General features: G+C 36.2%; 1 protein-coding gene across 1 annotated transcript in view; it reads right to left on the reverse strand.

Moving 5' to 3' along the window:
• MCF2 (MCF.2 cell line derived transforming sequence) overlaps nt 1–27,598 on the reverse strand; it is a gene marked incomplete at its 5' end in the record, with an annotated part of 268,961 nt that overhangs the window by 47,746 nt on the left and 193,617 nt on the right. The window contains 4 exons of the mRNA XM_053699244.1: nt 2,136–2,228; nt 3,742–3,834; nt 8,637–8,706; nt 10,678–10,793. Of these exons, the coding sequence (XP_053555219.1) occupies nt 2,136–2,228; nt 3,742–3,834; nt 8,637–8,706; nt 10,678–10,793 (372 nt within the window). The remainder of the gene's footprint in view (nt 1–2,135; nt 2,229–3,741; nt 3,835–8,636; nt 8,707–10,677; nt 10,794–27,598) is intronic.

Here is a 27,598-nt window from a genome sequence, read left to right on the forward strand (position 1 = left end):
TTAAACAGGCTTAAACTTGTCAACAAAGCACAAAAAAACGTTTTAAAATAAAACCGTTACTGTCACTTTAAATTTCAAACTGAAAACACTTTATTACTGAATATGTGAAAAAGTATGAAGGAATTGTTCAAAATTCACCACAGTGTCTTAAAGCATTAAAAGTATTGCACACCAAATTTCAGAGCTTTAACCCTTAAATTAACGGAACCGGAGCCGTTTTTACATTTAACCCCTATACAGTCCCAGAATGAGGCTCTGTCTATAACTAGAAAGGCCCCCATCTGATAAAGGTGTCCAACACAGTGCCTGCTGTTTTTCTAAACGTTCCCCAAGATTATAATACCAATAATTAGTTAGAATCTGCATAATATGCCTAGTAAAGCAATTGTTTTAGCCCAGAAAAATGTCTACCAGTTTTTAAGCCCTTTTTGAAGCCCTTTATTCTTTTATGTTTAACTAAGAAAATGGCTTACCGGTCCCCATGAGGGGAAATGACAGCCTTCCAGCATTACATGGTCTTGTTAGAAATATGGCTAGTCATACCTTAAGCAGAAAAGACTGCTAACTGTTTCCCCCAACTGAAGTTACTTCATCTCAACAGTCCTGTGTGGAAACAGCAATCGATTTTAGTTACTGTCTGCTAAAATCATCTTCCTCTTACAAACAGAAATCTTCATCCTTTTCTGTTTCAGAGTAAATAGTACATACCAGCACTATTTTAAAATAACAAACACTTGATAGAAGAATAAAACTACATTTAAACACCAAAAAACTCTTAACCATCTCCGTGGAGATGTTGCCTGTGCAACGGCAAAGAGAATGACTGGGGTGGGCGGAGCCTAGGAGGGATCATGTGACCAGCTTTGCTGGGACTCTTTGCCATTTCCTGTTGGGGAAGAGAATATCCCACAAGTAAGGATGACGCCGTGGACCGGACACACCAATGTTGGAGAAAAGAGCTAAATGCCCTTTTAAGGGCAATGCCCATCCAAATGCCAATGGGGAGCTTAGGTTTTTTATATAGGATTTTATTTGGGGGGTTTGGTTGTGTGGGTGGTGGGTTTTACTGTTGGGGGTTGTTTGTTTGTTTTTTTTACAGGTAAAAGAGCTGATTTCTTTGGGGCAATGCCCCGCAAAAGGCCCTTTTAAAGGCTATTGGCAGTTTAGTTTAGCCTAGGATTTTTTTTATTTTGGGAGGGCTTTTTTATTTTGATAGGGCTACTAGATTAGGTGTAATAAATTTAAATATTTGATCATTTCTTTTTTATCTTGTGTAATTTAGTGTTTATTTTTTTGTAATTTAGTTAATTGTATGTAATTAATGTAATTTATTTAATTTTAATGTAATGTTAGGTGTAAGTGTGAGGCAGGTTAGGTTTTTTTTTACAGGTAAATTTGTATTTATTTTAACTAGATAGTTAGTAAATAGTTAATAACTATTTACTAACTAGTCTACCTAGTTAAAATAAATACAAACTTAACTGTGAAATAAAAATAAAACCTAAGATAGCTAAAATGTAACTATTACTTATATTGTAGCTAGCTTAGGGTTTATTTTATAGGTAAGTATTTAGTTTTCAATAGGAATTATTTAGTTAATGATAGTAATTTTTATTTAGATTTATTTTAATTATATTAAAGTTAGGGGTGTTAAACTTAGGGTTAGGTTTAAGGGTTAATAACTTTAGTATAGTGGCGGCGGTGACGTTGGGACGGCAGATTAGTGGTAATTAATATTTAACTAGTGTTTGCGATGCGGGAGTGCAGCAGTTTAGGGGTTAATATGTTTATTATACTGTTTGTCATATTTCCTTTGCTCTGGTCAGTTACGGATGGATATAAAAGTGATACTACATTGATTTTTGGTTAGGGTTGTAAAGTCTGCAAAATACACTACAGTCTCTCTTGGAGCAGCTGACATATAAAAAATTTTGGTAAATTGCAGGAAAAGGATGGGAAAAGGATGCACGTTTGTTAACTATTCTTGAGGTAGGAAATCCCTTTTTGATTTACAAATCCATTTAATAGTTCTAGAAATACAAGTTAATATATTTAGAAAATGATATTAAATTGCTTTATAATCCACATCCAGAATCAAATCAATTTAATGTATACAAATATTAATAGGACTGTACCTTTAACAGTAGCTGATATTTTGTAAGACGTTGTACTGGTTTTAGTAAGTAAGAGTCCAATCCAAGTTTGTGTTCCAGCTTTCTTTGGCATTCCTACAACACAAAAAAAGAAGAAAAAAAACGGGGTTTATCATTTGTATGCTTGGTACAGCGTCTCAATATTTCGAAATACACTTAGTAATCTGGTGAGTTGTTTAAACGGATACCACAACCAGAAATATATAGAAGCATAATTGCTAAGCTCATTATGGGGCCTTTGAATTAGCATTGTGTATTTGCCTGATAGACAAATAACTAAATAGTTAAAGTGATGGTAAACTGTCCCCTTTATGAAAACATTTCCGGAATGTTAGTGATATTTTAGATAGAGTTGAATTGATCATTTGTAATGAAGATGCGCTATAACTTACTTTTTAAAAAAGTGTTGAAATTCAAATACCCTGCACGAGGACCGCCACTAGAAATTTTGGGGCCCCTAACAAAACCATTGATCGGTGTGGAGGTTGAAGCTGGGAGCCACTCGTTCAATGATGCATACAGCAAAAATAAAAACCTCAATAACAGATGACGATCAGCACTACTAACTAAACACAAATGTCCCTTGCCCCCCTTACCGTATCTGTCTTAGCTGTGTGTCTGCAGTGTGCTTCCTCACAGGAGATATTTTCAGCACCGCATGAGGGAAAAGGGGAGGGGACAGAAGGAAGGGCAAACGTTTGTTTTCAGACAGGATGTCTTAATGAGCGGTGTTTCAGTAGTAGTTTTATAAGCAGCCCTGCTGGTGAGCCCCCAAGAAAAAAGGGCCCCTGACTGCAGTAACCCCTGTCATCCCCTGATGGGGGTCATGCCCTGATCTCCAGCCACCCATCTCAAAAGTCATATTAATTCATTAGGTGTTATTTTATTTTGGCTCTGTGTGTCTTTTGCTTTTGTAAAAGTATTTTTTAAAAATGTAAGAGCGTATTTTTCTGTTAAGATTTTTCGGTTTTAAATGTTTTCCAATCAGCACAGCGCTCAAGCTACAACAAAAAGTGCCTACAGGCAAGAATGCTGATTGGAGAACACTTCAAACTATTAACTCACAAAAAATATGACTTTTGAGATTGGCAGCCAGATTGCTTGGTATTTGAATTTCATATCTATATTAAAAAGTAAGTTATGACGCATCTTTATTACAACTGATGAATTAAATTCCATCTGAAATACCACTAACATTCCATATTTGTTTTTATAAAAGGGAAAGCTTACCATCACTTGAAGCTTAGTTCTTAACTTGAAAATGTGTCTACCTACATAGCTATGTTCTTTAACAAATGATATCATGAGAATAAAGTTAATTTTATAATAAAAGTAAATTCAAAGTTTTTTTTTCTTTAAATTGCATGTCAAAGCAATCTGTACCTAATTTACCAAAAAATAGTTAAAAACTGTAGAATGATTGAGATGTCATGTAGCGTTAGACAAATAAACACAGAAAGGCAAAAGTGACATTTTTATAATTTAAATTACCATTTTACAATTTTGCATCTGTCACTAATACAATTATTGATGGAGTATTTGATTGTTTTTAGAACCTGTGATGAGTTAGATTCCCTGTAAGTGATACCTGAAAAAATACGCTGTCTGAAAACTGCCTCCAAAGCGAATCCGACCGTGGTTTATTCTGACAATACTTTTCATACATTTGGAAAGCCCCTCTCTGTAGGTAAAACAATGTACAATGTTAAAGTCTAAAATCCTTAAAATACCACCATGCAAATGAACAGTGAGGGAATGTAAGTCATTGTATTATCTTTAATCTATCTTCATCTTCTTTGCTTAAAATAACAGTAAACACTTTGTAATTACAACATTTTCTTCAGTATTCCAATAGATTAACATATCAGCAGAGTCTGAGTGTTATTAGAACTGGTTAACACTTTGCTTGCAGCAATTGTTCTTCAACAAACAAACTCCACACACCACTTTCCTTATATGGAGGAGCCAATCCGGAATTGGCTCTAGGAAAGACAGGGCTCGCCAATTTAATTCCGTTAACAAAATATCCATTGCTTGGCTTCAGTAGATATGATAATATAATAAACTTTACATTAGGGATAGAAATGTGACAAGATTAGGCTTGTGAAGCCTGTCATGTGCTCTTTTGGCTCACAGGACTCGATAATCCACAATTTTCCATCTTAAATTACAGCAAAAGGGAGCAAAATAAATTATGAAAATATATTGCAAAGTTGTTTAACTATGCATAAGTAAGCATAATTAATTTTCATCATCTGTACTGTCCCTTTCAATTGTTGTTGAAAAAGAAAATTTGGTATGCAAAGAGAACTACTGTAAGCATTTAAAGGATCATTGCATTTAAAATACAATCCCCCATAAAATATTTAATTATGTGAAAAAAGTTGCAATGTACTTTCATTATTTTGCTGTGACTTTGTGAAAATTGTGATTTTTTTTTCACAGCTCCACAGAGCCTGGAATGCATCCCCCAGGATCCAGAACTTGGCACTGCAACATTCTAAACAATGACTGCTAGATCAGTGCAGGGGGTGAATTATATTGGTACTTAATTATCCTCACCTAGTGGAGATAAGATAAACATACTCAAGAGGCTTTTGCAATGGGTAGGTGCCTGGACTGCAAATCATAGTCTTTTAAAGCATTTATTTTGTATGCAAACCATCTGTAATGAAGTGCTGTTAAATAATATGCATGTATAAAAATGCCTGACTGAGGTTTAAAGGGACACTACACCCAAAAATTTCTTTCATGATTCAAGTAGAGAATACATTTTTAAACATCATTCCAATTTACTTCTATTATCTAGTTTGCTTCATTATTTAGCTATCCTCTGTTGAAGAAATAGCAATGCACATAGGTGAGCCAATCATATGAGGCATATATGTACAGCAACCATTCAGCAGCTACTGAGCAAGCATATCTAGATATGCTTTTCAGCACAGTATATCAAGAGAATAAAGCAAATTATATAATAGAAGTAAATTAGAAAGATATTACAAATTGCATGCTCTAAATCATAAAAGAAAAAACTTGGGTTTCATGTCCCTTTAATAGAACAATTAAAATGTATAATCTCATCATCTCTAAATATGCACCACTGTGATTTTACAAAGGCTCTGTGTTTTATAGCACTGCATATTGAAATCTTTTCAAAATCTCTTACTCTTACTTTGACAATCTGAGATTTCCCTTGGAGTTTATTATACCAGATTTTGACTTCTTTCCAACATTGTCTGAATGGATTTTAATAATACAGCAGCAATAAATAAAATGAGGGGTGCTTGCTAAACAAAAATTATTTGTTTCAGTGTAGTGCTATAAAACATTAGAGGAACATTAAACAGTTTGAGATTGTTATATAAATTATTTATTGTATAAAAAAAACTATGCAATATAGTGTCATCATTTATTTTATCCTTTTTCTGTCATTTAAATCTGAAAATTGTTGGTTTTGTCAGTTCCACTAAGCAGTAGTGTAGACCTACTCAAAAGAGTAAAATGTTTTGGCTACCCTCAAAGGTAACTTAGTAATACGCCATAGCAATAAAATACATATATAATGGCTAAAATGCAAAGCTGTCAAAAGATCTGAAATAAGAGGGCAGTCTGCAGAGGCTTCAATACAAGGTAATCACAGAGGTAAAAAGTATGTTACTACAACTGTGTTACTTATGCAAAACTGGGGAATGGATAATAAAGGGATTATCTATATTTTTAAACAATAAAAGTTATGGAGTAGACTGTCCCTTTAACTAGAGATGAACAAATGCCTTTTTTGTGACATCCAAATACTGTATTACAACAAATGTTAACCTTGTCATTTTTGAGTGTTTCAAAAGAAGAAATGTGTCACATTACTTTTCAGTATATAATCATTAAACGTATTGTGTTTATGTGTTTGTTTTAAACTAAATGTTTGTTGAGCGTGTTACTGTCCACCAATAGAGCAGTGAGATATTATTATCGGCTAATAGCTTCTGTTCCACAGACCAGTTTACACTTTCAGTTTCAAAATCACAACACACCATTTTCATGCAAAAAAAAATATATAAAATATATATGTTGCTTGCTGAAGTTGAATTTCTTATTTTTGATATACTGTATATAATAATATATGAGTGATTTTTTAATAAAAAAAAAATTCCCCAAGAAAATAAAACAACAATATTAAAAGACTAGAGGAGGATAAAAAAAGGAACTGTCATCTATTTCTGGTGTTAGTTTTATAAAGTGACTGTGTTCCCCTAGGAGTTTGTCATTGCAATATGAACTTATTCTTGGTTACACTATTTAACTTTTCTATTTCCAAGTTTGATTTGCTTTTCTGTTTCTATCTAAAAGAATATAATCAACTGAGTCTTAAACGTTTGGGGAGATGTTATTAAACACTGTAGCTGTTGGAGTCTAGTTTTAACCTGTAGATGACAGAGTCTAGTTTATGATTAGCATTTTCCATTCACATTTTGCAACAATGTACCATAAGAAAATGGTGTAACTTTTGAATACTCCACAGGAGGGCACTCAGCCACAGTTATAAACACCAAAGAACACAACAAAATATAGTATAAAATGACTCTACAGGCAGATAAATATACCTGAGAGAGATCAGGCAGAATGACAAATCAAAATGGCAGCACCTTAACATATATTGGATTCTCACAAGTTCATTTTTTTTTAGCCTAGCTGTGTTCTAACACACTCTTGAGCTCAATTCTACATCGGTTTCCCCTTCTGTTTTCTAATTGTGATCTATACTCACTTATTAGGTGATCCAAATGTAATCTTTAAAGGGTCATTATAGTAAAAAAAATGCCCTAATCCATTTAAGCAAGTCATTTGTATGACTATCGACCTCCGGAAGGGAGTTAATAAACACATCACAGAAATACTCGCAGAGCACTGCTGGTTCCGAGTTGAAAATGTCGCTGATCCACTCAACAGCGCTTGTCGAACGACTCAGTTATGGAACTAGTGCTGCTGATTGGATCAGTGGCATTTTCCACTCGAGACCAGCAGTGCTCTGCGAGTCCTGATTTGTATTTCTACTGTTTGTTTGACCCATTTGTGGGTGTTAAAGCAACAGTAGTCTAGGGAAGATAGTTTTAAAATTACATACTGGCAGTAATCTTTGAATATGTTAAAAAAAATGGATTTAATTTTTTTTATCCATACATTCCCAAATTTCTTTGTAAAAGAAACAAAACATTTTAACAAAAACAAAAAAATGATGTAAAGCTTGAAAAAATTATTTTAAAAGTTGCACAAAGACAGCCAGCGATGGGCAACTTTCTAACACAAGAGGGCGCTGATTGAATCTTTAAAAAACATTAAGATGCATATAAATATATGGTTTCCAGTGACACAGGGACAAATTTAGGTGAGGTTGCTGGGTATCCTATATCTGCTGTTCTCCCCGCTAGAGGACTCTTTTGAGTTGTGGCCATTTTGCTTTCAGCCCACCAGAAGTCCCCAAAGCACAAATTTTTATTTAAAAGTTTTCCAGGGGCCACAAAAATGATGCCACAAATTATTAGCTCTGCTTCTTCCCAGGGGGCTGTAATAACTTGTGTAGTTAGCACATGTGGTCCATGGGCCACCAGTTGACTATCACTGTAATAAACAACCATTTTCTTAAACAAGGCTAGTAATGTATCCACTATAGATTTTAGGACTCAACTGCTTTTGATAGAAGAGATGATCTGGCCCTGGCACTGAGGAGTTAGACTGATTAGATACTGTTACATTGTATCAGGTTACCTAGACAACCACATTTTAAATAGCTAAAATATATAAACCTAAGTAATGGAACTATTAAATAGGTTGTGTAGTTTATAATATGATCGTGTGCAACACAGTTAATGTGTAGTCACAGATATGTATGCAGACCTCTGCTTCTGTGAAGCTGGGCTATGTTGGATCTGAGGTTAAAGGGATAGAAAGGTGAAAATTCAAATGAGAAAAATGTTTGAAATATACTTCCATTAGCAAAAAATGTTTCTAGTAAAGGTTATTACTGATTTAATGGCATATGTACATACAGTATGCTACTTGTGACTAGGGGATTAGAATTTAAACAGCATGATTGTCCTGAGAGCTAGCGAGCGGAGCTGTGTATTGCATCAGTGAAGACTTCATTTGTATCATACAAGCCACTGCTGACTCTCTGGGAAGATGAGGTATTTGAATGCTTGTGCACTGGGCACTCACAGCATATATATGTATGCCGCTAACTAACTAAAGGTAACACATTTTAATAGAATTTATGCTAATGGAAATGCTTTTATTTAAAACTGAACTGAACACCAATGCACATTTCTTTAACTCTTTATAGCTCAACCCAGTTAGTTCTATATTTATTTGGTTCATACTGTACATATAAAGGCTCTGCCCTGTTTATCCTCTATATAAGCTTATAGACAGACTACAATACAGAGATTTATAGATAAGCAAAAAAGATTTATAAATACCCAGTTTACCTACCCTTTCAAGGAAACACATTCCAACCTTTTCAGGAGCGCCAATACAACTTTCAAGGTTTAGCAGGAAAATTCTGTGAATAAGCACACAACAAGGGAACACTATAAGTATCTTATAAATCAGGCAATCATGTTTGCCAAAAACCTATAACAGATGAGAAAGGAGAACACCTGAGCGTGCAGGAGTATACCAATGGCAAAAGTAAGATCGATTACTTGTAAGGTACCTTGTGAGCAGTGTTCATTCTAAGGGCAGTTTTGTGTGCAGCCCAGCAGTGAAAAAGTTAATTAGGTAACCACATCCTGCCAATAGCAAACACTGCACAACACAGACTGCATAGTATGGTTGTCTTATTAACTCTTTCACTGCAGGGCCACACACAAAACTGCTTGCAAGAATTGATTGTGTGACAAACGTACTTGAACTCATTAACAATTGTCCTGGTTATCTTTCTCAAGGCATTTATATAAGGTGGCAAAGGGATATACCAGAGAATTGCACATTCATTTAATTGCAAAGCGGTTTAATTTCTGCTGCTAAATTGGAAAGGACGTCCCTAATACAAAGAGACTTTAGCGTATTTATTCATGTTGATATTGTGATGCTTTAATACATGTTGGCTTTATTTTGAACTATTACATTTGTAACATAAGATTTTATCATATATCAACTAATAACTCCTTAACACTTTTTAGTATTGTCCTATATTTCTGTTTGAAACACCTACAACAGCACAGGCATCTACCATGATCCTTAGATCATTTACAAGTTTGAGATTTGTGCTGGGTGATCAGTAAATGAAGAATGTCTACTGCAATTAATTACTACTTAAAAGAAAGTATAATATTTATTTTAAAGTCACATTTAAAATTTAGAATTTAGCACAATACAATTTTATTAATTTTTATGGTGCAGAGTTAGACTGATAAACAATATGTATGTTGCAACAGGCACTGCAGCATCACCAGCAAATTTATTAGTAAAATATTTAACATTTTGTAAATGGTACACATACCGCCGTTTCTCCATCCGCATCTCATCCTTCATCTAGCTGAGCGGTGACAAATCCGGTTTCATCCAATTGCTACATGCACCACATGATGTCCAGCTCGTGGGGCACGCAGTGATTGGATGAAGCCAGATTTGTCATCGTTGAGCTAAATGAAGTATGAGATGGGGGCGGAGGAACGACAGAATGGTAAATGTTTTACCAATAAAGCATCTTAGAAAAATGTAATGAATGAAAGTGCCCCTGTTTTGCAGATTATTTGTATATACTGTGCAGTAATTAAATAAACTTTACAATCACTTTATTAAAGTTTACATGGAAAATCAAGTGAAAATGAAATGCATATTGCTGTCTGTGGTTGATAAAATGTATATCATATTACAATATATTATTTCTTACATTTGCTTACTTTTATCAACTTTTCCAAGATTCCTTTTTAAACTTTTTAATTAGTAGACACAAAATTACATCATGTTAAAGGGACGTGTTAAAGCACTATAATATAAAAATAATACATTAACAAAAATGGTACTCAGGTATGTCAGTGAGACCTATACCATTAAATAAACATAATGGGCTCCACGTACGAAGCAGCATAAGCTGCTCCGGAGCCCGATTCGCACGTTTCTAGATTTTACTTTACCAACTGCAGTTAATGAAGTCATTTTGCAACCTCTTAAACAGACTGCTACTGTATAATAAAGTAAAATGAGGTAAGATTAGCCAGTTTATTAAGGTGAGAGCTTTTTCCTCACTAATATAAAGTCTGCTCTCATTTTTAGGATATTTTCTCTGCAGCCTAGTCACAAAAATATAGTGCATTCATAGACACCGTAAAAATGCACATTGGAAAAAAAAACATTAAAAAATTTCTCATGGCATAGAAAGCTCTCAATTAAGAGAATATATATGTTTAGGAAAAGCAATTAAAGTCATTTAGATTTCCCCACTTAAGCAACAGCATAGTAAAACATTTGCAATATGTATTTTTCCTACTGAATCTACCAACAGTAAATGTTGTATGTGTGCACTTACTTGTTATGGAATTCATAAATCTCTGGCATGTTGCCAAACAGAATGTTCTTTGTGTTTCTCAGTGATGGTGGCATGAAATGCGTCATCGCTGGGTTCTCCATTTCAGATCTGTAGCCCTGGAACCGACAGAAAAAAGGGCTCAGCTTGTGCATATTTGTTAACTCACTGGAATTCTGCAAACACTGAGGCATGAGGTAAAATGTTAATTTGAGTTAACTGATATGTGATACTTTAAAGGAATTTTAATCTCTCTGCAAAATGTTTAATTGAGTAAAATGAAACAGTGCTGTAATATACATTATTTATTTTTCCATGCTGTAAAATACCTCTAAGAAATATGTTTGTTCCACTTCCTCTGGACTCGGCTGGGATGGCTGCATCATACTTAAAGGGACAGTCTACTCCAGATTTTTTATTGTTTAAAAATATAGATAATCCCTTTATTACCCATTCCACAGTTTTGCATAATCAACACTGTTATATTATTACACTTTTTACCTCTGTGATTACCTTGTATCTAAGGCTCAGCAGACTGCCCCCTTATTTCAGTTCTTTTGACAGACATACATTTTAGCCAATCAATGCCCTCTCATAAGTAACTCCACGGGCGTGAGCACAATGTTATCTATATGGCACACGTGAACTAACACCTTCTAGCTATGAAAAACTGTCAAATGCATTCAGATAAGAGGCAGCCTTCAAGAGATTAGAAATTAACATATGAGCCTACCTAGGTTTAGCTTTCAACCAAGAATACCAAGAGAACAAAGCAAATTTGATGATAAAAGTAAATAAAGTTGTTTAAAATTACATGCCCTATCTGAAACATGAAAGTTTAATTTTGACTAGACTGTCTCTTTAAAGTGACAAAAAAAATTTTTCTTTCTTTCATGATTCAGATAGAGCATACACTTTCATACAAATTTCCATTGTACTTCTGTTATCAAATTTGCTTAATTATCTCGGTATCCTTTGCTGAAGAAGCAGCAATGCACTAATGGGAGCTAGCTAAGCACTTCAGGTGGTCCAATGACTAGAATAATATACGGGCAGCCACCATTCAGCAGTTAGCTCCTAGTAGTGCATTGCTGCTCCTGAGCTTAAATTTGATTTGAGAGTATATTTATATTAACTATGACCAAGATTACAAGTTGTGTGATATGGCTTTACCACTAAAAAAATGTCCTGAGTGCGGAATGGTCAGCTACTCGGTATTACAAGTCACGCGGTATAGCTGTACCGCGATCGTTATGGCCTACACCGAAGATTCAAAACGCATTCAAAGACCTGTAGTTATGGATTTTGCAAAACCCATAATAAATGTTACAAAGTACACTAACACCCATAAACTACACTATTAACCCCTAAACCGCCATCCCCCAGCATCACAACTAATAAATAAAGCTGTTAACCCCTAAACCGCCGTCCCCCCACATCGCCAACAATAAATAAACTGATTAAACCCTAAACCACCATCCCACCACATCGCAACTACTAAAATAAACCTAATGCTTCTATACCTGCAAATCTCATCCGCGTTACACAAATATCTACATTTTCCTTTCACAAGAAGGTTAACCATATTTGAACACTTTATAATTAACAAGAAAAGAGATAAAAAAAATTATCTCACATTTATACATAGCTATACAAAAGGCAAGATACAAATCAAAAACTCCATTAGTAAACAGATGGGTAAAAGATCTTGGTACAGACTTAACAACAGAGGACTGGATAGCCATCACTCGAGACGCTGGTAGAGGCATGATTAGTGCTGACTTTAAAGAGAATTGCATTAAAACTACTTTTAGGTGGTACTTGACCCCGACTAAGACTTCTCATTATTCACGAGGTTCCACCAACAACTGCTATAGAGGGTGTCAGGAGGTGGGTACATACACTCATATGTGGTGGGAATGTCCTAAGGTGTGACTAATATGGTTGGAGCTTTCGTCCCTACTGAGTACTATGCTGTCGGAAGATATAAATCTCTCTATGGCGCAGGCCTTGTTGAACGAACACATTCCAACATTTAACTCAGCCATAAACACTTTTATAAAAACACTATGCACTGCAACTAGGATATGCGGTTCCGGCTTGGACCGAGATAATGGAAAAATTCAAAGTTACATACTCCATGTCGGAGCAAGCCTCTATGATCCAAGGAACGAGAGAGTTTCCAGAAAATTTGGTTTTATTGGATTATGAGGGACAGAAGGGGGGGAGGAGAGGAGGGGGAAGCTGAGCTTACTTAGAAATCAAGATAAGAGGGGAAGGATATGGAATTGATGGGGGGCCTTCCCCAGCTCTGCTCGATTTTAAAAATAATTTCCTGTGTTGGAATTTTTTTTTGAGACAATGTTACTGACCTTACCTTCTATTACAAGCAATAAGTTATGTGTCAATGATAGGCAAAATGTGTAGGCTAAGACATACAAAGTTGTTAAAGGTTTCTTTTTTGGTTTTTCCTTTTGGGTTTTTTTTCCCCCTTTTTTTTTTATTTTTCCCCTCTTTTTTTTGGTCTTCCTTTTTTATTGGCCTAATTTTTCTTGTTCTTAAGTACAAATATCTACTTATGTGGTCATATATGCTAGACGGCAAAGAGAAAATTGACCACGGAAGGCAACAACTTATTGAGATTCAGTCCCCAGTGCTCCAGGACTTTCTGGACTTCCTTATCGAGCATTCCTTAGTGCTCAACCAGTTATGTGACAGGACTAAAGTGCAGGGGAGGCTAATCAGACAGATATCTTGTATGCTAATTTTTGTATACACTTTAAGATGTTTTTTACTTGAAAACTAATAATAAAAATTATTTCAACCTAAAATAAACCTAATAACCCTTAAACCGCCATCCCCCCACATCACGACTACTAAATTAAACTATTAACCCTTAAACCTAACACCCCCTAACTTTAAATTATAGTTAAAAATTACAGAAAAACTAACATTACAGAAAATAATTAAAAATTTAAAATGACACAAAATAAAAAAAAATAACAATACAGAAAAAACAAACAAACAAGCAAACATTACATTAAAAAAAACTAACATTACAAAAATAAAAAATAGCTAAGATTACAAAACATAAAATACCTAACATTACAGAAAATAACTAACGAAATTATCCATAATAACAAAAAATTATTCCTAATTTAATACCCCCCTTAAAAACAAAAACACCACCCAAAATAAAAAAAAATTAATCTAACAATAAACTACCAATAGCCCTTAAAAGGGCCTTTTATAGGGCATTGCCCTAAAGAAACCAGCTCTTTTAACAAAGCAAAAAAAAAATACAAAGTCCCCCCTAAAATTACAAACCCCCACCGATCAAACCCCCAAAAATAAAAAACACCTAATTAAGGGTTATTTGACTATAATTACCTGGCGGGGGAGTCTTAGCCATGATCACTATGTGTTATTAGACTAGGGGTTTATGGTAGTGTGTTAGGTTTTTGACAAACTTTCTTTTCTCCATAGACTTTAATGGGGAATGGGCTTTACTGTACAACTTGTAACCTTGGTCAATGATAATTATTTTACCAGCATAACCAATGTAGTTAACATGGAATAAATATTGAAATAAGTTAATGATATCACAGAACGTTTGTAGTGAAGTTGGCTATTTTAAACCATTAACAACAGCTTTACTATACATTTAAATATTGTTTTGCTTATGAATAGCATTCATCAGGAATTAAGCAGTGTAGTATTGCAAAACATCTAAAAGCATCTAGACATTTTTTTCTTTAAAACATCATTTAACACAATTATTTTGTTGGTAAAATATACCATATTTTATAAATCAACATCAATTCTGGGATTCCATCCTTTAGAAAACCTGTTGCAATTTATGCTGCTGGACTCCATTTCTATAACCTTTAAAGACAGATGTGAATGAGCATCAACCAAAATGTTGATTTCATAGTAAATGCTGAGAAAAGAATGTTTTTGACAATCCAGAACGCAGAATGCAAATGCTACCATGGCATGGTCATGCATTTAAATGATAAAGGTTTGCTTACTCATAGATGAGGGTAAACACTGGAAATAGATTTGGCTGCTAGTCTTTGAAATCTCAGTCAAACTATTTATCCGTGCAACACTCAAACCTTGCTCCTGAATTTTAAGCATGAATCACTGAAATTAATTGCTCAAATGCCATCTTCCAGGGGCGGAACTACCTTTAGTACAGCAGGTTCAGTGGCACCAGGGGGGACCCATAGCTACCAGACTATATATACCTATGTGGTCATTATCTGTGTATAGATACATCATTACAGTATATTGTGCAGCAAACTCACAGTGCATAGATTCTCATCAGAATTATATAGTGCAATGTGTGTCATTAAACAGCAAAGCATATTCATCAGAGTATACATACTCACCATATTTATACAGAGCAGTGCAATCTTCAGTGTATAAAAGTTCAAATCAGTATGATTATAAAGTGCAGCATGCTCATTATCACTGTGTGTATTGTATTGTATTGGGTACTTGTAAAGCGCAGCTAATCACTCGTAAGGGTCTCAGTGGACCTCGCTGGGGATCGAACCTGCAACCCTTGGGTTGCTACAGAGATCAGCCACAGTGCCTTAGCATGCTGAGCTATCTGTCCGGGTGTAGGTGTGTGATTGGGTGTATGTGTTATTATGTATGTGTGTGTGAGTATGTGTGCGTGTGTATGTGTGTGATTGTGGGTGTATGTGTTTTTATGTATGTGTGTGTGATTGTGTGTGTATGTGTTTTTATGCATGTGTGTGTGTGTTTACTATTGCTTAAAGTGATGGTAATTTATACAATTTGTGATAACGGATTATGTTAAAAATTGTTCTGATAGTTGTAGTCGCTAATTTTATATTTTTAAAATGTTATCTATTTACTTAGATATTTACTTACATACTATTATGCTCCAGCATGTAACGCTCCGCCCCCTTCAACTTCCTTGTATTTTCAGTGAGATTTAGAGCGGTCAGACCTGCTATCAAATTATGCATGATGCGGTGATCACGTAAAAATTGATTGCGCTGTGGCAGTCTTCAAAATTATTAAAGCACATGCGTTGCTTGAATGCATAGAAGTTGGCAACCCATGCGCAAATGATAAAAAATGTTTTTGTTCTTATACATGCTAAAATGCCACAATTGACAATTATGTATTTGTAGAATTCAATACTAAATGTATTGATTTTCCACTTTACTCTAAATTTAATAATCATATCCTTAAAGCCATGGGCATGTGTTCTCCAGTGTGCAATACTCTAAGGCCTAGATGACAAGTGGAGCACAACTGATAGAGCAGGGTGTGTTATATTGTGTTCAGTCCCGCGCTAATAGTCTGGTGTTACAAGTGAACAATAAAACATGCTAACCCAGAGATTGGAACAGCCAATAGAATGCAAGGAGCTTTGGATGCTGCCGAGGTGCAGATAAAACCGAGACACTGCTGGGGTAGAATCCCTGTGATTTAACTCATGTGCAGTTTGTTACAGATACAATGAAATGCTTTATATATCTCACGCTCAGCTGATATACATGTAAAATACATCTGCCCATATAAAAAAAACAGTGCAACTGTGCATATATCTGACTCCCTCTTTGTCCTCACTACGGCACTCTGAATATTTTCACACAAAGCTCTGTAAAACATCTCAGGATCATGTTTCACAGAGCTGTGAGTGGAATATTCCCCTTGTGTCTACTGAATGCTTACCGGGAGGAGAGAGTCAGGGGGGAGTGAGATTGTGCCCAGCCAGTGTAAATAGTCAGAAAGAAACGGCTGAGAGAGGTGAGGGGATTTGTGACAGGCTTATCTATTATACAGACAGCCCCAGCATGGGGGCTGGCTGTAAAGGACACTAGAAAGGGAGTGTAGAAAAAGCCTTGCTCTAAAGCTAGAGGAGATTACGCTCGTATTCTCATTCACTGAGAGGATTAGAAACTTTAAAATCATTTTTAGGAGAGTTAGCAGCAAAATTGCTAATACTTGTCAATTGCAAACTTTATCTTCTTTTGGTGCTTAATTTAAATAGCCTATATTTTTTTGAGTGTATAATGGCCCTTTAACGCCACCATATCACACGCACAAGGAGGATTTTAAGTAACTCATAATGGCAGCGCTATGGAGGGTGAAATAACGCAACTTTTTTGGTGATAGTTTCGCACCCTGTTTAGCACAAAACTCGTAATCTAGGTGAATGTTACTAATGATAACGTAAAAAGCTCAATATGATTTGTGAAACATACACCTTATGTAAACATATTATCTTCTCATGTGAAAAATAGCGTAGGGCGTTAAAATGTCCAAGTAAACATAACATTTATTTTTCCCAACCACTTTTACTATTTGCTTGTTGCTTCACATACACAGTAACAGAGAATATACCAGGTGAAAAAATCTCACAGACTTCAATATTACTCCTAATCACTTATGCTCTGTGCCTATAATCATTTATAGTAAGGTGTAGGTTTGACTTTTGTTCATAATGTTGACATATTTTCAGGGGCTCTAAAGCCTGGATATCAGTAGTAATAGTGCATTACCCTCATGCAGAAACAATATTGAGTTGAGAAATTGTAAGAATGGGAAAGAGTCCCTAGAGAATAGGAGACACTGGGGCTGAATTATCAAGCTCCGAATGGAGTAAGATTTCTCCATTTTTGCCACATAGGTCCTTGCGCTGAATATTGGATACCGATTTGAGACGCGGTCCCATGTTAGCCTATGGGAATAAAAATTGCGGGCGACGGGTGAAATATACGTGCCGCATTTATATGCGGCACTGTATATAGGATACCAAAATCACGCAAAAACTGCATTTGTAATGGAGCCCCAGAAGTTATGAAGCAGCGGTCGAAAAACCGCTGCTCCATAACTTGTCCGCCTGCTCTGAGACTGCGAACATCAATACGCCCTATCTTATACAATCGGGCTGATTGACACCCCCTGCTAGCGGCCGATTGGCTGCAAATCTGCAGGGGGTGGCATTGCACAAGCAGTTCACATGTCATCGTATCATGTCTGCTCGCATTTTCATAAATCGGCCCAATGTGTGTATTTTTGTAGGGAGCACAAAACTATATTTTATATTCAAAATTAAAACGGCTCATATCACAATTGTATATAATTTATAAAGTAAACAGAGAAATAGTTCCACTTTCTACACAGCTATCTTAACAAGGCTCGGATTACAAGTCGCACAGAAAATCCGTTGCGAACAAACCGCGCGCATTGTGGCTTGAACGCAGTTCAGGACCAGCTGGGAGGAATCAGAAGATTTTTCTTGCCTATCATTGTGCATTGTGCTTTTGTGGAAAGCTTGGGAAGGACATCGTTTGGGCCTTTCCTTTTTGGGACTAACTACAAAGTTTCCATCTGAGTCCTAAAAACTTACACTTTATTTTGTGATCATATTTGTCCTTTTATCAATTTATGTGTTATTAATTTTAAATGTGTTATTAATTTAGATGTGTTTTATAAGTTATGGCCGGTCACTCTCAATTGTATTAAATAAGTATTAAATAAATGTTAGATTTATAATTATAACTATAATTTTAGAAAGAGTATTTTCAAATTGTTTATTTCATGTTTTTAAGCATTATAAAATACAATATACATTTTAATCATATGTGGTTTGTTTCATGTTTGTATTCACCACCAATTTAACTTTTAATCGAAGTATATGGGAATTAATTTTAACCCTTTGGTGTGAGGACCTATAAAAAACCTATCTGCATTTGAATATATATGAATTTTTGCACATGGTTAAACATTCAGAATTCTGAGTTTATTTAAAAAAACAAACAAAAAAAAAACCCTTTTTAATTGTATACTTTAGCATCCACTTTGCACACTTATATTCTGTATTATATTTAAAATTTTTGTCTTTTTGGAAGTAATATTGGGAATCTTCCTTATATATAGGTGTTTGTATTTGATTCATTTTGCGCTGGTCTCTAATTGTTTTATCTTTTGGCTTGAACGCAATTTCCATTGCGCCTCCATTAAAGTTTCAAAATAACCTTCTTTTAGCGTGCGTTATGCTGTGGTAACTCGCATACAGCACACAAACCAAGTCTCCGTAGAGATCAATGGAGAAAAAAGGTTTGAACAAAGCGTATCACCTGCGATGGCGAAATCGTCATCACATTTTAACATTCCCCATTATAGTTTATTAAGAAAAAGAAATTTATCATCCGCGTGACACAGAGCTCCTTTTCATGAGGTCTCCAGCCGCACACTGATGATTGAATGCAGGTACCCTTTATATAGGGGTACTCTTGCATTCCTATTGGCTGATCAAATTCAAATCAGCCAAGAGAATAAAAGCTGCTTTTTAGTATTTTGTTAGTTAAACAACTTTAGTAGGTTTTATATAAGGTAGTTAGTATAGTTCAACTTTTAATTTTGGTAAAGTTAGGGGGTGTTAAGTTTAGGGGTTAATAGTTAAATGTAGGCAGTTGCGATGTGGGAGGATGGTGGTTTAGGGGTTAATATGTTTATTTAGGTGTTTGCGATGCAGGGGGTGGCGGTTTAGGAGTTAATAGATTTATTTAGTAGTTGCGATGTGGGGTCATGGCAGTTTAGGGGTTAATAGGTTTATTTAGCTTTTGTGATGCAGAGATGGTGGTTTAGGGGTTAATAGTGTAGTTTATTGGTGTAGGTGTACTTTGTAAGGTTTTTTATGTGTTTTGTGAAACTTTTTTGTTTCGCAAAACACATTACTACAGTTCTTTGAGAGTGAAATGGACTGTTTTGATAAAGGCCATCTCGCTCTGGGGAAAGCCATACCGCGCGACTTGTAATATTAAATCAGTGACCATTCCGCATGCAAAGATAATACGCACAATACCGCTCGGCTTGTAATCTAGGTCCTAGTGCTTATGGGTTCACAATACTCACTATGGAACTGATGGTCAAAAACTCACCGTCATGGAAGGAAATCACAAAAAAAATCTTTGGGGGGGGGGGGTTGAGCATTATAGAGTAATGTATGTTGATTGTATGTTCATCTCCTTCACATTCAGAACTCTGTATAGTGAGATAAACAGTTCTCAAACTAAAATTTGCTTTTCTAAATTTTATTTGAGAGACCTCACAATACTTACAAGACTTCCTAGAAAATCTTGCCAGAGCGAATGGTGTTAGATCATCAAGCCCTATGTTAGAACAACTTAAAGGTACAGTAAACACCTTGATAGTTTTATATAAAGAGGCCTATTTATCAAGCCGTCAACTGCAAATACGCTGGAATTCCGCAGCGTAATTGTGGCGAGCTTTATTCGACTTATTTATCAAAGCCTACAGACCGGCAAAAGTTGAAATCTGTGACGTAACATACGATCTGCTGGTCTCAGTCCGACACAGATCGATGCTTACATCATTACAGATGTTCCGAATACAAATTCGGCACTATCTGACTACTTTTGCTAGTTAACAAATATCTAACAGGTACACTCGCCACTATTCCGGCCCAGCGTACCTGCTTTTCAATCCACCGCCCTGGAGGCCGCGAATGCCATAGGAATCAATGGGAGTCTGAAAGCAGCGAAAGCTATGTTCGATGCTGCCAGATATCCCATTGATTTCTATGGGAGAATAAAAGTTCCATTTACACCTAACACCCTAACATAAGCCCTGAGTCTAAACACCCCTAATCTGCCGCCCCGACATCGTCGCCACCTACATTATACTTATTAACCCCTGCCGTCCCGACACCGCCAACACCTACATAAAAGTATTAACCCCTATCCCGTCGCTCCCGGACCCAGCGGCCAAATAAATAATGTATTAACCCCTATCCTGCCACTCCTGGAGCCCACCGCAACTAAATAAAGTTATTAACCCCTAAACTCCTAGCCTCCCACATCACTACCACTTACTAAACCTTTTAACCCCTAAACCGCCAGCCCCCCACATCGCCATAAATTAAATTAACCTATTAACCCCTAAACCTAACAACCCCTTAACTTTACATTAAATATTAACTCATCCCTATCTTATAATCAATTATAACTTACCTTTAGATTTAAAGGGACACTAAACCCAAACATTTGCTTTCATGATTTAGGAAGCGAAGACAATTTTAAATAACATTCCAGTTTACTTCTATTATCTAATTTGCTTCATTCTTTAGATATCCTTTTTTGAAGAAATAGTAATGCACATGGGTGAGCCAATCACAAGAGGCATCTATGTGCATCTACCAATCAGCAGCTACTGAGCATATCTAGATATGCTTTCAGCAAAGAATATCAAGAAAATGAAAATGAAGCAAATTAGATGATAAAAGTTGTTTACAATTGCATGCTCTTTCTAAATCATGAAAGAAAAAATGTGGGTTTCACATCCCTTTAAATTAAACTATATTAAACTAATAATTAACCTACCCTAACTATTATACTAAAATTACATCAAACTATATTAAACTAATAATTAACCTACTACCCTAACTGTTATGCTAAAATTACATTAAACTATATTAAACTAATAATTAGCCTGCCCTAACTATTATACTAAAATTACATTAAACTATATTAAACTATTAATTAACCTACCCTAACTGTTATACTAAAATTACATTAAACTACAAATTAAATTAAATATATTATATAGTTAAAAACCTAACCCTACTCAAATAATTTAAATCTACTATAAAAAATTACAAAGCTACTAACAACTAAGTTACCCAAAATAACAAACACTAAGTTCTATCAGCCAATCAGAATTAAGGTTGAAAAAATCCTATTGGCTGTTGCAATCAGTCAATAGGATTGAGCTTTCATCCTATTGGCTGATTGGAATAGCCAATAGAATGCGAGCTCAATCCTATTTGCTGATTGGATCAGCCATTAGGATGAAAGCTCAATCCTATTGGCTGATTGCAACAGCCAATAGGATTTTTTCAACCTTAATTCTGATTGGCTGATAGAATACTATCAGCCAATCGGAATCTAAGGGACGCCATCTTGGAGGACGTCATTTAAAGGGAAACCTTATTGTAAAGAAGACGTTGAAAGAAGTGGATGCTCCGCGCCGGATGTCTTGAAGCTGGAGCTGCTCCGCGCTGGATGGATGAAGATAGACGATGCCGTCGGGATGAAGACTTCTGCCCAGTTGGATGAAGACTTCGGTCCGCTTGGATGAAGACTTCTCCCGGCTTCGATGAGGACTTCTGCCGCTTCATTGAGGATGGATGTCGGGTCTTCAGAAACTGGAAGTGGATCTTCGGAGGTTAGTGTTAGGTTTTTTAAGGGTTTATTTGGTGGGTTTTAATTTTAGATTAGGGTTTGGGCAAAGAAAAAGAGCTAAATGCCCTGGGCAATGCCCATCCAAATGCCCTTTTCAGGGCAATGGGGAGCTTAGGTTTTTTAGATATAATTTTATTTGGGGGGTTGGTTGTGTGGGTGGTGGGTTTTACTGTTGGGAGGGGTGTTTGTATTTTTATTTACAGGTAAAAGAGCTGATTTCTTTGGGGCAATGCCCTGCAAAAGGCCCTTTTAAGGGCCATTGGTAGTTTATTTTAGGCTAGGGTTTTTTTTTAATTTTGGGGGGCTTTTTTATTTTCATAGGGCGTAATTAGTTTAAATATTTGATAATTTATTTTTTATTTTGTGTAACTTAGTGTTTATTTTATTTGTAACTTAGTGTTTGTTATTTTGTGTAACTTAGTTGTTAGTTTTTTGTAACTTTGTAATTTTTAATATTAGATTTAAATTATTTGAGTAGGGTTAGGTTTTTAACTGTATAATATATTTAATTTGTAGTTTAATGTAATTTTAATATAGCAGTTAGGGTAGGTTAATTATTAGTTTAATATAGTTTCATTTAAATCTAAAGGTAAGCTTTCATTTATTATAAGATAGGGATGAGTTAATATTTAATAGTTAGCGTGTTGTTAGGTTTAGGGGTTAATAGGTTAATTTAGTTTATGGCGATGTGGGGGGCTGGCGTTTAGGGGTTAATAGGTTTAGTAAGTGGTAGTGATGTGGGAGGCCAGAGGTTTAGGGGTTAATAACTTTATTTAGTTGTGGTGGGCTCCAGGAGCAGAAGGATAGGGGTTAATACATTTAGTTAGTTGCGGCTGTGTCGGGGAGCAGCGGAATAGGGGTTAATAAGTTTATTAGAATTGCGGTGGGCTCCGGGAGTGGTGGAATAGGGGTTAATAACTTTATTTAGTAGTGGAGGGGTCCAGGAGCGGCGGGATAGGGGTCAATAAGAATATTAGAGTTGTGGTGGGGTCCGGGAGCGGCGAGATAGGGGTTAATAACTTTATTTAGTTGCGGCGGGGTCCGGGAGCGGCGGGGTACGGGTTAAACAGTTTAGTATAGTGGCGGTGTTTAGTGACAGTATATAAATAAAGCTGGGAAAAGGCCGAATAGCAGCGAGATCGATGACTGTTTAGTTAACAACAGTCCGCTGCTCATCGCCCGTACTTGGTGCGCGGCTTTTTGACAGCTTTTTATATAAATATGGAGAGCATATTCAGGTCCGTGGCTGCGATGTTAGGTGATGTCAGGCAAGTGTATTGGTGCCATTGAATACAAGAAAGTTGACGGCCTGATAAGTAGGCCTCAAAATGTTTAGTTATGCATAGTAAACAACTTTGCAATATACTTTAATTATTTATTATGGGCCCTTATGGATTTTCTAACCTCAGAGCTGGAAAAGCATGCTGCAGACTTTTCAAGACTAAGCTTGCTACATATCTTGCCATAATTGGCTTTAACAGATAATAAATGCAAAATTAGGCTTTTTCTACTAACATAATGGGCTCCATTTATGAAGCAGACAATGCTGCTTAGGAGGCCCATTGTTTCAGGCTCGCCTGAAATGGAAGTTAAGAAGCAGCAGTCATAAGACCGCTGCTCCTTAACCTGTCCATTGAAATCCTCCCGATCTGAAACAATCTGGATTATTAAAAGCCCCTGCTAGCAGCCAATTGGCAGCCAGTGAGCAGGGGTGGCATTGCACAAGTATTTCACTAGAATTGCTTGTGCAATAATAAATGCACAAGCTATAGCAAATCATGTCCGCTCGACATATAGTAAATTTACCCCAATGACTGTGTCTTCGCAATTGGCCTTTTGACTGTCTTTGATCATGTCATTACCTAATTTACTGCAATCAGCTCAATGCTCTGGCCTATAAATTTAACACTGCTAAGGGTAAGCAATGCAGGGTTAGCAATGCAGGTTTAGATAGCAGTATTGGAAGATCATCTGTTCACATCTCTTAAGGTGAAAGTAAATCCTAGCGTTTTACAAACACTAGGATTGACTATTGAAACAAATAAAGGGGACTTTCATTTATGAAGTATAAGATATTTCATGTAGCAAGCTCCTTGATTTGCTTCAACTGATCGCCGTTCTTAGCTGCTACAGCAGCCCATGGCTAAAACTTTTTTTGCTAAGAGGTGATGTTTTCACCTCTTAGCCAATAGCCGTGCGGTAAATCCGGCTTAGCGCCAACGGGAGCCGGATTTACCGCACAGCTATCCTCACTACCTGTCCTCTCAACCCCATCCCCTCACAGCTACTCCTCTCCCTCTCTTCTACCCTTACCCCTATACTCACACACATCTTCAACCTCTCCCTCAGCACTGGTATATTTCCCTCATCTCTTAAACATGCACTGGTCACACCTATCCTCAAAACAAAAAAAATGTCACTAACTGTCTCTCTCATATCTCATCTTGGATGTCCTCTCACTACCTCAAGCTAAATCTCTCCAAAACTGAGCTCCTTATTTCCCCCCCCTTCTTCCAAAATCTCCACACCCCCCCCATTTCTCTATAACTGTTGATAACACCATTACCCCAACCCCACATGCTCCTCACATTCAGTTCTTGGCTAAAGCCTGCCACTTCAACCTTAAAAACATCTCTAAAATTAGACATTTCCTTACACAAGACTCAACTAAGATTTGAATCCACTCTTTTTTTATTTTTTCTTGCCTCGACTACTGCAACTCCATCCTCTCTGTTCTCCCTACCTGCCACCTAGCTCCTTTACAATCCATAATGAATGCCTCTGCCAGGCTTATCTTCCTTACATGTTGCTCTTTATCTGCTGCACCTCTCTGCTGATCCCTTCACTGGCTTCCTCTTGCCTCCAGGATTAAACACAAAATTCTCACTCTGACACACAAAGCCCTCAACTGCACTGCTCTCCTCTACATCTCAAACCTTGTCTCCAGATACTTTCCCTCCCATCCCCTTCTCTCCACTCATGATCTCCTACTCTCCTCCTCTCTTGTTACCTCCTCACATTCCTTTTTACAAGATTTATCCAGACTGGCTCCCATCTTATGGAACTCTCTGCCTCGCTCCACAAGACTCTCACCTAGTTTTGAAAGCTTCAAGCGCTCCCTTAAGACTCTACTATTCAGGGATGCATACAACCTACACCAAACTTCCTATCACAGTGTTCTAGATGTGGAGAGACACCTACTTTACAATATAATGCTCAAAAAATTCCCTCAAATATTTTGTGTGATTTCTCTCCATGCTGCTGGACACTAAACTCTCTGAGATTGTTACGTTTCAATTTATTAATAACCATCTCTTATTGGCCGGAGAGATTGGATAAGAAGAAAAGGCTTTAGCCCAACATAATTAAAGAGACAGTCTAGAGTCTAGACCCAATACATAATTTTGAATACGTATTATTACATACCAGAGAAGCAACCTGTACCTGGTCCAAAATCTCTAAGCTTGTAAGAGGTAAATGAAACATTTAAATATTCATAATTTGTTAGGAGTAAAAAGCGTCACTCCACCCACCTATTGCGTGTATATTTTGGTATGTTAAGTTTCTCCAATCACAACTGACTCTTAAAAAAGTTTTCCTTCTCGCACATGCTGATTTGTGCATGTGCAACTTGAAACAGCTAACTGAAAAATATTAAATGTTCATTACTAAACTGTCATACAAGAAAACAGCTTATACATATATATTGACTGATAACACAGTGCCCATAGATCACAATGTAAAGGTACTTTTCAGTGCCGTTTTTGTTCTAACACCTTACATACTCTAACCTTAAACCCTAAAAACTGCTTATTGCAGTTATTTTAGTAAAAACTAGACACACATTATTTTGGGGGCAATTGGGGCACATTTTGAAAATTAATAATAATAATTTTCGAGCACTAATTGCTACCGCAAGATTATGGTAGCGATAACTAGCCACTTGTAAAGGCTGGTTATTTATCACGCAGTTTTTACCCATTTATGGGTGCACAATAAATTAGCGCTCAACTTGAAATCTAGCCCTATATGTATAATATTTCCATTTTATGTCTATTACTCTATAAATGCTTTTTTGCTATGTTTCCCAAGAAAATAATTAGAATAATTAGAATTGCCATATTCATTTGCATACACTTAAAGCCAAAAATTGGTGCCTGTCCTTTCTTGATATCAAAGGTTGTTAAAACCAGGGGACTCTATGTTTGGTTATTAGTAAGACAATTATTGAGCTGCAGATGTATTGTATCTTTTATCTGGTTGAGGATGGAGCATACTATCGGCTAGATTTAGAGTTCTGCGGCCAAAGGGGTGCGTTAGCTACGCATGATTTTTTTCCCCCGCACCTTTTAAATACCGCTGGTAATTAGAATTCACAGAACGGCTGCGTTAGGCTCCAAAAAAGGGAGCGTAGAGCATATTTACCGCCACTGCAACTCTCGATACCAGCGTTGCTTACGGACGCGGCCAGCTTCAAAAACGTGCTCGTGCACGATTTCCCCATAGGAAACAATGGGACAGTTTGAGCTGAAAAAAAACCTAACACCTAACGCAGCCCCATTGTTTCCTATGGGGAAACACTTCCTAAGTCTGCACCTAACACCCTAACATGAACCCCCGAGTCTAAACACCCCTAACCTTACACTTATTAACCCTTAATCTGCCGCTCCCACTATCGCTGACCCCTGCATATTATTATTAACCCCTAATCTGCCGCTCCGTACACCGCTGCAACCTACGTTATACCTATGTACCCCTAATCTGCTGCCCCTAACACCGCCGACCTCTATATTATATTTATTAACCCCTATTCTGCCGCCCCCGCTATCGCTGACCCCTGCATATTATTATTAACCCCTAATCTGCCGCTCCGTACACCGCCGCAACCTACGTTATCCCTATGTACCCCTAATCTGCTGCCCCTAACACCGCCGACCCCTATATTATATTTATTAACCCCTAATCTGCCGCCCCCAATGTCACTCCACCTACCTACAATAATTAACTCCTAATCTGCCGACCGGACCACACCGCTACTATAATAAAGTTATTAACCCCTAAAGCTAAGTCTAACCCTAACACTAACACCCCCCTAAGTTAAATATAATTTAAATCTAACGAAATAAATTAACTCTTATTAAATAGATTATTCCTATTTAAAGCGAAATACCTGTAAAATAAACCTTAATATAGCTACAATATAAATTATAATTATATTGTAGCTATTTTAGGATTAATATTTATTTTACAGGCAACTTTGTATTTATTTTAACCAGGTACAATAGCTATTAAATAGTTAATAACTATTTAATAATTACCTAGTTAAAATAATTACAAAATTACCTGTAAAATAAATCCTAACCTAAGTTACAATTAAACCTAACACTACACTATCAATAAATAAATTAAATAAACTACCTACAATTATCTACAATTAAACCTAACACTACACTATCAATAAATAAATTAAATACAATACCTACAAATAAATACAATGAAATAAATTAACTAAAGTACAAAAAATAAAAAAGAACTAAGTTACAAAAAATCAAAAAATATTTACAAACATTAGAAAAATATTACAACAATTTTAAACTAATTACATCGACTCTAAGCCCCCTAATAAAATAACAAAGACCCCCAAAATAATAAAATGCCCTACCCTATTC

The sequence above is a fragment of the Bombina bombina genome, chromosome 1 (genome assembly GCF_027579735.1).
Source record: "Bombina bombina isolate aBomBom1 chromosome 1, aBomBom1.pri, whole genome shotgun sequence".
Classification (NCBI taxonomy): domain Eukaryota; kingdom Metazoa; phylum Chordata; class Amphibia; order Anura; family Bombinatoridae; genus Bombina; species Bombina bombina.